The 12799-nt window shown below is 47.5% G+C and overlaps 1 protein-coding gene across 1 annotated transcript in view; it reads right to left on the reverse strand.

Moving 5' to 3' along the window:
• The window catches only part of Shc3 (src homology 2 domain-containing transforming protein C3), a 146063-nt gene extending 133786 nt beyond the window's left edge, over positions 1 to 12277 (reverse strand). The window contains exon 1 of the mRNA NM_009167.5: positions 9797 to 12277. Coding sequence (NP_033193.3) covers positions 9797 to 10270 — 474 coding nt within the window. The 5' untranslated portion in view covers positions 10271 to 12277. The remainder of the gene's footprint in view (positions 1 to 9796) is intronic.
• Between the last annotated feature and the right edge of the window lie 522 nt (positions 12278 to 12799).

Below are 12799 nucleotides of genomic sequence, written 5' to 3' on the forward strand. Positions count from 1 at the left end.
CCTCGGGTGTCCTTCTTCAGGCACCATGCAGTCTCGTTTTTTTGTTGTTTGTTTGTTGTTTGTTTTAGACAAGATCATTTGCTGGCCTGGAAATAACCAAGAAGGCTAAACTGTCTAGCCAGAAAGCCTCGGGGATCCAGTGCCTCCCTAGAGCTGGAGATCACAAACACATGCCACCGTGCCTGGTGTTTTTAGTGAGTTCTGGGTCAAACTGGGGTCTTCATGTTTGCAATGAGAGCTACTTTATCAACGGAGCCATCTCCAAAGTGCTGCAAGAGCAAATCTCAAAATGAGAAACCTGCATCTACAAATTATCGGTTTTTAATGGATACTTGCAAATTAGAGGGAAAACATCATGGGGTTTCCATCTTAGTGGTCACACTCCCTGGATGCCTGGGGTGACCCTGTCGCTCTAACACACGTGATGCCATACATTCTGCTGCTACACTTGCTGCCAATCATGTGGTGATGCCAGGAAGGCATGCACGCTGCTCCCAGGGTCAATAGCCATCAGAGCCTGGAGACTTTCAGGAACCAAGGACTCAGACCTGGGAACACTGAACCGGGAAGACAACACAGTTGGTAAAGGATTGGCCATGTAAGCATGAGGACCAGCGATCCATCCCCCAGAATCTGCATTAAAAGAGGGTACAGCAGTGCACGCCTGCAATTCTATCACTGTGGAGGTGGAATCAGCAGAATTCCTGGGGCTTTCTGCAGAACTGGCAAACTCCAAGTTCATTGAGAAATCCAGTCTCAAAACCTAAAGCGAAATGCAATTGAAGAAAAGCCCTGATATTAACTTCTGGCATGCATGCATGCATGCAAGCACACACACAGACTTCTATTCACAGCTCTATGCGTGTTAGTCAGTTTTCCCTTACTGTGATAAAATACCCAAGAGAGTCTACTTTAAAAAAAAAAAGCATTTACTCGACAGTCTCGAAGGCCTCCATATGTGGTCACTCAACCCCATACACATGAACGTATGGTGAGGTAACACGTTACACTTGGTTTGATTTTTAATATTTTTTCTTTAACAGGCGTTTTGTGTTTGGGATGTTGGCAGTATAAATAGTTAATGTCTGCGAAGTAAAAGGCACAGTATTAAAGTCATTGTCTGCAGGAGCCTCAGATGGAGTTTCTCAGAATGACCCCAGCAGGTAGCATGGCCGACCTGAGGCCAAGTAAAGACCAAGTTCCAGGGACTTTGAAAAGCTGGGGCAAAATAAACTTCCCACTTGGGACAGGGGCTGGGATGGTGCCCAGATAGTGAAGTGCCTGTTCCCAAGTGCCTGCATTTGACCCAGCGCATACATTCAAATACAAACTAGGTAAGGAGACCCAGCTCATACATTCAAATACAAACTAGGTAAGGAGACCCAGCTCATACATTCAAATACAAACCAGGTAAGGTGACCCAGCTCATACATTCAAATACAAACTAGGTAAGGTGATATCCACCTGTGGTCTCTGAGGCTGGGGAGACAGAGACAGGCAGATTCTGGGGGCTTACTGGCCAGCCAGTCTAACTGCATCAGTGCTCTCTACATTCAGTTAAAGAGCCTATTTCGAAAAATAAAGTGGAGAGAAGCTGAGGAACATGTATCCTCCCACATGGATGTGAACACACACACATACACTCACTCATACACATACATACACTCATACACACATACACTCACACATCCACACACATCCACTCATATACACACACATCCACTCACACACATATACACACACATACACACACATACACTCATATACACACACATACACTCACACACATACACACACACATGCAGTCACACATACACACACACTTACACACATATTCTCACACATACAAATATACACACATACATTCACATACACATGCACTCACACATACACATACACACATACTCACACATACACACACATACAAATATACACCATACGTTCACACACACACATTAACACACATGCACTCACACACACACACACACACACACTTTTGAATGGATACTTTGCTTCTCCCCCTCCTCAATAGGCAGAAGGGAATGAAGGCTCTGTGATGTAGGTATAGGTTTCCTCTTTGGAACAAGAACACATTTCCAGAGACATCCTATTGTGGCTTCACATCTGAAGTCCTCAGCACTAGAACAATGAGTTATTTTAACTTTTTTCTCAGAATACCTTGACTGTAAGGGGTTTCCAATGTATTCACATGGCTACTGGGCGATCAGGAATCCAGAAGCTCTCATGGATACTACAAGGCCCTTTCCCAAGCTATCTCCTCGAAATGCCTTTTCTGCAGATTCAGGGTGCCTGGTAAGTTTCTCATAAGATCTGGAAATCATGGCTAGAAACCCAGATCTCACTGTCTGGTGAACCCTGGGACAGCACAGTACATCCCTAAGCCCGGAATCCTGGGAATGATGTACCCACGGATGTGACAAGCGATTTCTGAATCCTGACCCCTCAAAGAGCACCAGCTGGAAGCCAGGATGGCGTGAGCTCCCAGAGAATAGTAACAGCCATCTCCTGTGGGTGACAGGAGGGTTAAGAGGCACCTAACATACCTTTCCTGACTCCCCTGACGGGTATGAAAACACACTATGTGACCCCAACTGCGGAAAGCCAGATTCCCATTCTTGACACACTGCTGGAAGTCAAGTGATCCAAAGAAGATGCTCTGACCCCTCAACTCCAGCTAGATTAACATTGCATTATAATTATTTCAAAACTCAGAAATGAACATGCAGGAAAGAATCTCTCGTGAGATAATGTGGGCAGGGGTAAACATGCTTAACAGGGGTTCTTGGCAATGTTGTCGCTTTGGTGGGGAAAAGGTGATGGTAAATCAAAGTAGCACAAAATGACCTGGCTTTGCCACTACAAGAAAGCAATAATTACCACAAGCACACTGGGAGGCATGTATAGTTCACACATGCACAAACGTCAACTATCCTCATATGCAGTTAACCATACTCCGTGGCTATTATCTATCCTTCAGTTGAGTCATACACATACAAACACACACACACACACACACACACACACACACAGAGTCACTATACATGCTAGAGTACAGTCACACACACACACATAGTCACTATACATGCTAGACTATAGTCACGCACACACACATGGTCAGTATACATGCTAAAATACAGTCTCACACACAAACACACACAGAGACACACACACTCGAGAGGTCAGTATACATTCCAGTGCACTTACTGTGGGCAACATCCCCCCACTCAACAGTCTATCCCTGTTCAGTGTCTCCTACCTGGATGATATCCTTTATCCAGCAAATATCAGAGGTTTCATGTGGTAACAAGTTTTTTTTTTCCTCTCCAGATAGGATATATGCACACCTGGCCATTTCTTTCAGTCTTATATATTCACAGATTTCAGTCATATATTCATAATGATCCCATTGTAAATGAAACGATTCCACCTCTTCCTTGTCCGTTTCCATGAGTACTCTAGCTCTCCTGTTCCTTCTTGTCTCTACCATACTTTCCCACCCAGCTGGCACTGGTGTCAAGCCCAGCACAGCAGGCCAGCCCTCTTCCACCCAGGCAACTGTGCTTCTGAGGGTGCAGTGCCTGTTACAGGCCCATCTTTCCAACGGGGTCAGATGTCAGCACCAGAACCCTCCCAATCATGATTCCAACATTTCTATCAGTCCAGCCTCCTGGTTACAACCTCCAAAGCAGGACAATGTAGTCTAGAGAAATGAACCGACCATTCAAGTCCGTAAAGAGCTACCCTGCCTCTCACCAGCCAGCCCAGATACTGATGCATGGCAACCCATGCCAAGGCCACAATTCAGCACTGCTCGTAAGATGAGCCAACTTCTCTGTCACCAGGGCTTTGCTTAAAGGTTACTTATCATACAACCTTTCAAAGCACAGGCATCTGTGGACAGGTAAAACCTGATGCACAGGCAGGTCTGTTTTGTGCAGGACAAAGTCTCACTGATAGCTTATCCCGGGTGACTTGTTTCTTAAGCATGAATATAAACGAGACATGCTAGATAATTGGAATTTCTAGAAATTTGGCTTTTTGAATGAGAATGAAGATTGTCCCAATCTGAAATATCATTGGTTGTTCACCTATGGGTTGCAGAGATGGAAAGGAGCTTGTGTGTGAATATATGATATGTGATGTGTTGCATGTATGAAAGCACTGTGTATGTGGTGTGTGTGTGTGTGTGTGTGTGTGTGTGTGTGTGTGTGTATGTGAGAGAGAGATGCAGCATGTGTATATCTATGCAGTGTGAGGGTTGTATGTTTGTGACACGTGCTGTATATGTGTATGTATAATATATGGCATTTGTGTATATCTATGCAGTATATGTGTATGTGATATGTACTATCTATGATACAGTGTGTAGCATATATATATATATATATATATATATTCAATGGAAGGCACATATATATGTGATGTAAGCTCTGAGTCTGAGTGCAGTATGTGACATGTGTGTATACCTATAGGTATGTGGTGTATATGTATATAATATGTAGTATATGTATGTATATATATGGCATGTGCATATCTCTACAGTGTGTGAATAAGTGTATGTAACATAGCATGTGGTGTGTATATGCGGTATGTGGCATTTGTGTATATCTGTGATTGTATATGTGGGATGTACAGATGTACACATATATGATGCATGGTGTATGTGTATATTAATTAGTTATAACAACTTGTATGGGGTATGGAGTTGTGCTTTCATGTGTGGTGTGGTGTAGTGTGTTTGTATATGTGTATGTGGTATGAGTATATCTTTAGACAGATTGTGCATATGTGTGTGCACGCGAGCATGCGTGCATGCGTGCGTGTGTGTGTGTGTGTGTGTAGGATATGAGGTATATATGTATATGATGTGTGTGGTATATGGCACATGTATGTACTTTGCAGTGGGATATAAGTATAGATATGTGGCAAGTGTGTTCATTTAACAAATCAACACTTATGTCACATAAGAGAGAACACATTTTCCAGACCAAATTAGAACTTAACCATCAACGTCATGAGAGTTTCTAAAGCTATCGTTCAAATGTTTTAGGCAGTATTTGCATGCAAGCTACACATTCCAAGGTGGTTAAACAACTTTAAGAGAAAATATCAACCTTTAAAGTTCAACTCATCTAGAACCAAAACAAAAATCCAGTTAGTTTCACCGTCTGAGGTCCTGGGTGGACTCATAAGGACTTGGCAAGCACGGGTTTGCATGAACTTTACCCATAGTTACTAAAAAAATAAAGCTGTAAGAAAAGGATGTCATTGTAGATGAGTCAAGTCAAAATTTAAGAATAAATTTCAGAATAAATCTAGTTTATAAAAACCACCCATAAAGATAAATAGAAGATTAATGAATAAAACAGATGACTCACAAACTCCAGATGTCACTAGATTCATAAACCAGAGAAAAATGATTTTAAAAGCATTTTTTAAAAAAACTTAGCTCTAGAAGAAAACCAGTCCCAACATACCAAGGAAAACTCCCTCCTTGTCAGTTGGTAAAACCTCCTCTACGCCTGGGGAGTCAGTGGTAGAACTCTAACTGAGCATGTGTGTGGCCCTGGGGTCAATTCCCAATAATGACATTTCCATAGAGACCCTATCATTTTCACCCCAGTAAAGAAATGATGGCACAAACTGATACAGAGGGGTCAGCAGGATCTATGAGCAGCCCAGGCTGCCAGCTCCCTGGGTGCACCACAGTGTGCACCGCTCAGTGCAAGGACCTCAGCCGTTCTTCTCTGTTTGATCTTATTTTGGTAGTTTGCACTTGGGACTGCCCTAAATGGGATCACATCTCAGCACATCAACCCCTCTCAGCCTTTTAAAATGTGGTTCGAAAGAGCCTTTCTTTTGATGACCATGTTGGGGCCAGCGGCTGGCCTGATGCAGACCACAGTCTCACAGCCCACAACTGTTGTCTCTGCAGCCACCAAGCAGTTCCAAAACCAGGCCTTAGACCTGCTTGTCTGCAACGGCTCTTCGGTGCCGGGCTCAGACCAGCTTTCCTGTCTAAGGTCTCCCTCACTGGAACTAGGAAAGAGAAGAAGGAGCAGCCTGAGAGAGCCCCATGCCAGCCACTCTCACAACACAGGTGGGGAGCCACAGAACTGTTCTCCTTTATCTCCAGCCATCTCCAGCGACCCTTACATCCAAATAGAGAGCAAGCTTTAGATTGGCACATCATGACAGTTCATGGTTCTCAGCTGTCAGGGTTTCCGTTCTGTCTATCCGGGGCATGGCTTGTTGTTCATTCTCTATTATGATACCACAATTAAGCATGTATCTGGAATACTTAGAGGGTGTCTTAGTCAAGGTTTCTATTCCTGCACAAACATCATGACCAAGAAGCAAGTTGGGGAGGAAAGGGTTTATTCGGCTTACACTTCCATACTGCTGTTCATCAACAAAGGAAGTCAGGACTGGAACTCAAGCAGGTCAGAAAGCAGGAGCTGATGCAGAGGCCATGGAGGGATGTTCTTTACTGGCTTGCCTCACCTGGCTTGCTCTGCCTGCTCTCTTATAGAACCCAAGACTACCAGCCCAGAGATGGTCCCACCCACAAGGGGCCTTTCCCCCTTGATCACTAATTGAGAAAATGTCTTACAGTTGGATCTCATGGAGGCATTTCCTCAACTGAAGCTCCTTTCTCTGTGGTAACTCCAGCTGTGTCAAGTTGACACAAAACTAGCCAGTACAGAGGTGTAACGTAGTGTTGCCACTGAGACCTGGCTGGCAAAGTCTAAAGCTGAGCCCTCCAGAGTGCATAAGCCCCCCACCCACCCTTATTGAACAGCAGGCTCAGGTTGTCATTAAGTCCACAGAGTGCTTACCCAGGATGCTGGAAGCCCCAGGTATGATCCCCAGCACCAGGGGATCTCCAGGGACCAGACAGGGCTACTCACACCTGCAATCTCCATACAGAGGTGGAGGGAGACAGGAGGATCAGAAGTTCAAGGTCATCATTGACTATATAGTAAGTTCAAAGCCAGCCTGGGATACTAAGACCCTGTCTGGGCATGTAGGGAGAGGGGTGCTTTTTTATGGAAAGAAAGGGATAAACTAACAGCAGGCTCAAGGGTGGCAGAAAATATGGGTTAAATGTGCAGGGAGCTAGGAATCCTGTTGGTTGGGAACTTTTTTTAGTTTCCAGTTTCTCATACTTCTTCAACGTTAGCAGCTGCCCACAGAAACAAATCAAAACCCACCCAGCTTCAGTATCCACAGTGCCCTCTCAAGTAGATGAACTTGACGTGTCGGAGTTATCACTCCTGTATATGACATCCAGTTGCCACCTACCAGGAAGTACTTCTCATAGATCGGGTGTGATGATGCAGTGCTGGATTTTTCCAGAAATCTAGAAAACATCCGGGGCATTCTTTAACTTAGAAAAACAAGTGTATAGAAAGGAGTTGAGTCCTTTCACAAACTCTAAACCCTAGGGTTTTAGAACTGAGTTCCGGGTTTAAGATGCAGGCTTTTGAAGGTTCCAGAAGAACTCTTCGTTCATCAATAACACCATCAGATAAACACCACCGTAAGAAGTTTTTTTAGTTTTGTGGGGTTTTTTCAATAAAACTAGTCGGTTTTGAAGTCAACATGACAATGTGGGAAATCTGCTCACATGTGCCGACAGAGGGCCACGTGATTATGCACACAAGGACTGCAATTGTCCCTTAGTATCTGTTTGGCTTCCTTTCTGTGTGATCTCAAACTTCTCCGGAGATGCGGGGAACCACCCCTGGCTTTATGCTCACAGGAGCATAAACACTCACAGCTGCGGATAAACAACCAGGCCAATAACAACTGGGTCACTATAGTGTGGGTCACTGGTGCCTGCATCTCTATGTGTAGGTGCCTCTGGGGCACTGCTGTACCCTCTTCCTGGGGACACACATAGACTCTGAGTAGACCCAATCAGCTTTCTGGCCCTGGATATACGGCTGCTGACACTGGGATAACTCAAAACTGTCCCCACAGAGAGATCCCAGGCTAAGCAGGCTATCTTATCTTCCTATGTTGGTCCTGTGGCGTCATCTCACAAGGGCAAAGCCTTCATTAAAGTGATTTTTCTCCCTAAAATACCATTTTAATTTGTCTGGCTGAATATTCAAATTCCAGATTCACTGACCTACTGTTTGGGCACCGGTACAGCTGACACCAAGTCAAATGGTTCTTTTAAAGTATGGGTTTGAAAAAATGTCCCTCATTTTGAAAGCAACCCTCTACGTTCTATGGGGTGCGTACCCCAACAGCTCTACCCAAGCTCTATTTACCTATTTTTTAAAAGCTTAACAGAAACAAGCAGAAGAAGCAATTAGGAGACTACCAGAGGTAATGACTACATTCCAGGCACAGTTTAATCCCGAGGTTATCAGTGTTGGCTTTCCTTTGCTTATCGGGTTGGCTTTGCCCTTTGGGCCCTGGACGTATCAGTTAAATGATCAGCAGTCATCCTTTCCTGAGATACACGCAACAGGATGTGCGTATATTATGCTGATCTGTGCCCCCTTTGTGAAAGTATAGTGACAGTATATGTGATTTGTGTTCAGTAGCTGAGAGGACCAATTAAAAGCAAGCTGAAGAGAGGGAGGTCCTCGGCCACATTCCCTACATGCGTTTTATACAGTCAAAGATAATGTGCACCCCTTAGGGAATTTGGTTCCAAGCTGCCAAGATGCTACATTTTATCTGAAGAAGTGTCCTATGGAAGTTTTAAATTGGATCTGCAACTACCGCTTACAGGCCAGACGTCTGTCCCACAGGTTTGTTGACACAGGTGACTGAGAGAGCATCTACTTCAACCGAAAAAGCAGTGCCCTGGGGCAGAGCATTGGGGGGGGGGGGGCACGATGAAATGAGCCCCTGGTCTCTCTCCTGGCTCTCATCTGGGCAAAGCATGGCTGTGTCTGCTGCAGCTGGTCTGGCTGGAAGAAATGAGCACTTGGCAGATGGGCTGAGCTGTGCTGGGTACCTTATAGGCCTTGGCACGCTTGAGAGCTGCGGGGATTCTATCAATTACGTTGGGATCTTTAAAATTATTATCATTTTTTGTGTTACAAGAAAAGCTCCTTTCCCTCAGGTGGGTCCAAGAGCCACAACCTCATTCCCTCTTTAGTCCATGAAAAGGTAAGACTTTTATCATCCTGAAAAATAGTCTCAAATGCTCCCCATGGCTGTAAACCAAAACAGTTCAGAGCCAAAGAAAATCTTTCTGGGTAAGACGCTAAGAACCCATCTTTTATAGGAAGCAAGGCAGTGTCTCCTGCCCTGCCCTCTAGAAGCTGGTTGCTCTTGCTCTGGGGGGTAACTATGGCCCACCCCGCCGCCAGGGGAGGACACAGAAGTTGTGACATCGCTCATCGGGGAGAAGGCTGGCTGCCAGGCTTGACAAGTGTACCTCAAGTAGGCCAGACCATGATCTCAGGGATGGATTTCTAGGGAGAGAGGGACATCTGATGAAGCCAGGTGACCAAAGCATGCTTCAACAACGGTGCCTTGGGGAAAGCAGGCTCCATGCGAGGTGACCAGACAGTTCACCCTTTCCCCCCCACACAGAGCATTTCTAATTCTCTCCTTGCCCTGTCGAGCAAGAGAATGGCTAAGGAGGGCTTATTTCCTCACATCCAACTGTCGTCTGTGTTCCCTGGGGCTTGTCCCTGAACCCTGGGGCTTCAGAGAATGACATCTGTCCCCAGCCCTGACTTCCTCCTCCCCACCGCACCCTGTCTCCGAGACCCCCACCCAGCAGTGTGCTCGGGTTACCCACCTTGACCACATAGGTGACTCCCGGCCCCAGCACCTGATCGCTGGTGTGCGGCGCGCCCCGAGGGGGCCTGGGCAGTGGCTCGTCGCCGGCCCGGCTCTTCCTGGTGGCACTCATGCTGGCGGCCGGGGCGCGGGACCCGGGGGTCGCGCTGCCGCCGTCCGGGGCCGCCAGGCTGGGCGCGCTGCAGCTGCCCGAGAGCCGCGCTCCTGCCCGCTCCCGGGCGGCCGACGACAGGCCACGCAGGCCGGAGCTGGAGAGTTTCAAGTGGGACACCTTGTGGAGCAGGTGGCCCAGGCTGCCGGGCCCATCGTCCGGCGCCTTGCGCAGCGCCTCGCCCGACACCAGGTAGGGGCTCGCCGCGGGCTCCGCCGAGACCTTGCCGCCGCTGCCGCTCACCGACAGGCTGTGGAGAAGGTCATCGACCGATGTCACCGAGTCATTCCTGAAGCGGTTGTACTTGGTGCGTGGAAGCATGCCCCTCCGTGGGCTCGCCGCATCCACCCGGGCGCTGCTGCTGCCGGCCCTGGCGCGGACTGCCGCGCATAGCACACGAGCCGCGGTCCCCCGAGCGGGACGAGGAGCCCGAGTCCCAGGACAGCCTTTCCGGAGAGGGACAGCCGAGGCCGACGACCGAGCCCTTTTCACCGTTACAAGGCAGCAGAGCAGCAGCCACGCAGCGCGGGCCCTGGAGACCGAGGGTTGGGGTGGAACGCTTGCCTTGCAAAAGTCATAGTTGCGGCTGATGGAGCGAGCGGCCAGCTGCACGGGGCTGCTCCCAGCAAAAGCGTGACTCACTCTGAGGAGACCCTTCTCAACAAAGGCTCGGTGAGCTCCGCAAATCACTTCCTGTAGCAAAAAGAGAGAGAAGAAAACGACATCCACCCGCTGACAGCAACTACAGCCAATCAGTTCTCAAATTTCCTTTTTCTACCTTCGCAGATATTTCCTTCCAGTCTTTGCCTTTTCACCTACCCCCTCCCCATCCCGCATCTGTGCCAAAGGTAAATCCAGTCCCGTCAAATGATCTCTTGAACTTTCCGCAACCCATTATTCCGTGCAATGGCTTGCTCTTCCCTTGCTCAGCTCATGTGGATGAAGCCCAGAAGTGTCTGACAGGGATGCGTTCAAATGTGACGAAGGCTTTTAAAGAAGTCTTCAAGGCGAATCCTGATGAATCCTGATTTTGGAAAGTAGCAAGAATTTTAAGTAGGAAAAAAAAAAAGAGGGGGGACCCTTCACCAGCAGATGAATATTTAAGAAAGAAAGAAAAAAACCTGTCAGTTTCCTGTGGTTTGCTTTTCTTGTTCAGATCAGCAGAGCAGCCATGTATCTGTGGCGGTGCAATTCCTGTACCAATTCACGAAAAAAAAAAAAAATCAGCACAGAAATTTCTTCTCAGTACAGCTCAGAGGGGGTCTTCCCTAATAATTTACAGCAGTCAGCAGCCGTACTCAGCTAGGGTTCAGTTGAAAAATCTACTTCAAAAAAAAACCTGCATCTCTGCTGAGCGGCAACAGGCTCCAGAAATCCATGCCAAAAAAAGAGAGAGAGAGAGAAAGAGGGCCGCGTTTTGAGTTTTATTCCAAGTGAATGTGTTTCAGCCCTGGAAGCATGCCTTAGTAGCATTACCAATCCGTTTCAATGTCCCTTCAGTTGCTGCTTGCAGCCCTGCAGTCAGGCAGGAAAAAAAATGCGGCTGCTCTAACTGTCCATCAAATCCACAGCAAGAATGGCCTCTTCCTTGCGAGTCGGGCCCAGGCTTGCAGTGACACGCACAGGCCTTCTTCCTGACGCTTGGGAGAATAGGACATCGACAGCCTCCCCGAGGGTCTGACCAAGATTCTGAGACCCACTGAGCCCTTCCTCGGTGGCCTCTACCAGGTGGCCTCATGTGTTAAGACAGATAACCTGCACCACCGAGAAGTCAATCGCTGTCAAAGTTTCCTGGTAACTTCTGTGCAAGCGAATGCATTTGCCTTCTAGCACACTAGCAGGTCACCCTGAGTCTTCTCACGCCCAGGGCTGATCTCGGGAGGCAGTGCGGTTCCCAGGCTTTCTGGGAGCCCCAGGAAGGGAGTTTAGGGAGAGCCACCCGTGGCGGCCGTGCAAGTGAGGCCGGTTCCAGAGGACGAAAAAGCGCAGAGCCGCCAGGCCCGCCCTGGCGCAGCAAACACGTCCCCACCGCTCTCCAACCGCGCGGCAGCCCTAGCTGAACAGCCACCCCGCACTCTCTTTTCTCCCTTCCTCTAGCTCGCATAGCAACAGCAGATGCGCACCCCACGGACGATTTCGATGGTGATTGGAGTCCCCCTCCAATCTGAAGCAAGTCAGCCCCACCATTCCCAAACCGTGGTCTTCTTCATTAGAAGCAGACAAAAAGAAAAAAAGAAAAAGGAAAAAAAAAAAAAACAGACCGAATGTGAATGAGATGCTGTTTGTGTGAATGAAAGGGCCGGCGAGCGAGCCAGCGTTTCTGTGAATGGAGCGGGTCCTTGCAGCCGGTGCCAGGCAATCCCCTGGGCTCAGGCGGCTTCAGCCAATGAGAGGCTGAGCCGATGACTCATTCAACAAAGGCTCGCTCAATAGTGGAAGATTCCATTTCAATCAAGGGCGGGATCTTTTATCCAACAGCAGTGTGGGAAAAAAAAAGAGAAAGAAAAAAAAAAAAATAACACCACCCAGATTGATTACAAAAATTCTGGGAGGAAGAAACAAGCCGGTATAGAGAGATGGGGAAAATTAGTTTTATAAGGGTGTTGGAGACTATCGGGTCAGTTCCGGGTGAAGCAGGACCACTCTCTGGGAGGTGAGCTGTACCCAAACTTTCATTCACTGGTTCTTCTACCTCACAGAGCAGCCATGAATGTACCAGCTTTTATTATGAATGCACACAGAAGACCCAGTCAAAGGCTAGCCTCTTCCCCATGAAGTCTTTCCTAATAAAGGAATAAAGAAGACCTATGCAAGCTAAGTCTCCAGAGCAGCGGAGGGGATCCCAAAGCT

Source organism: Mus musculus, chromosome 13 (assembly GCF_000001635.26).
Source record: "Mus musculus strain C57BL/6J chromosome 13, GRCm38.p6 C57BL/6J".
Lineage (NCBI taxonomy): Eukaryota > Metazoa > Chordata > Mammalia > Rodentia > Muridae > Mus > Mus musculus.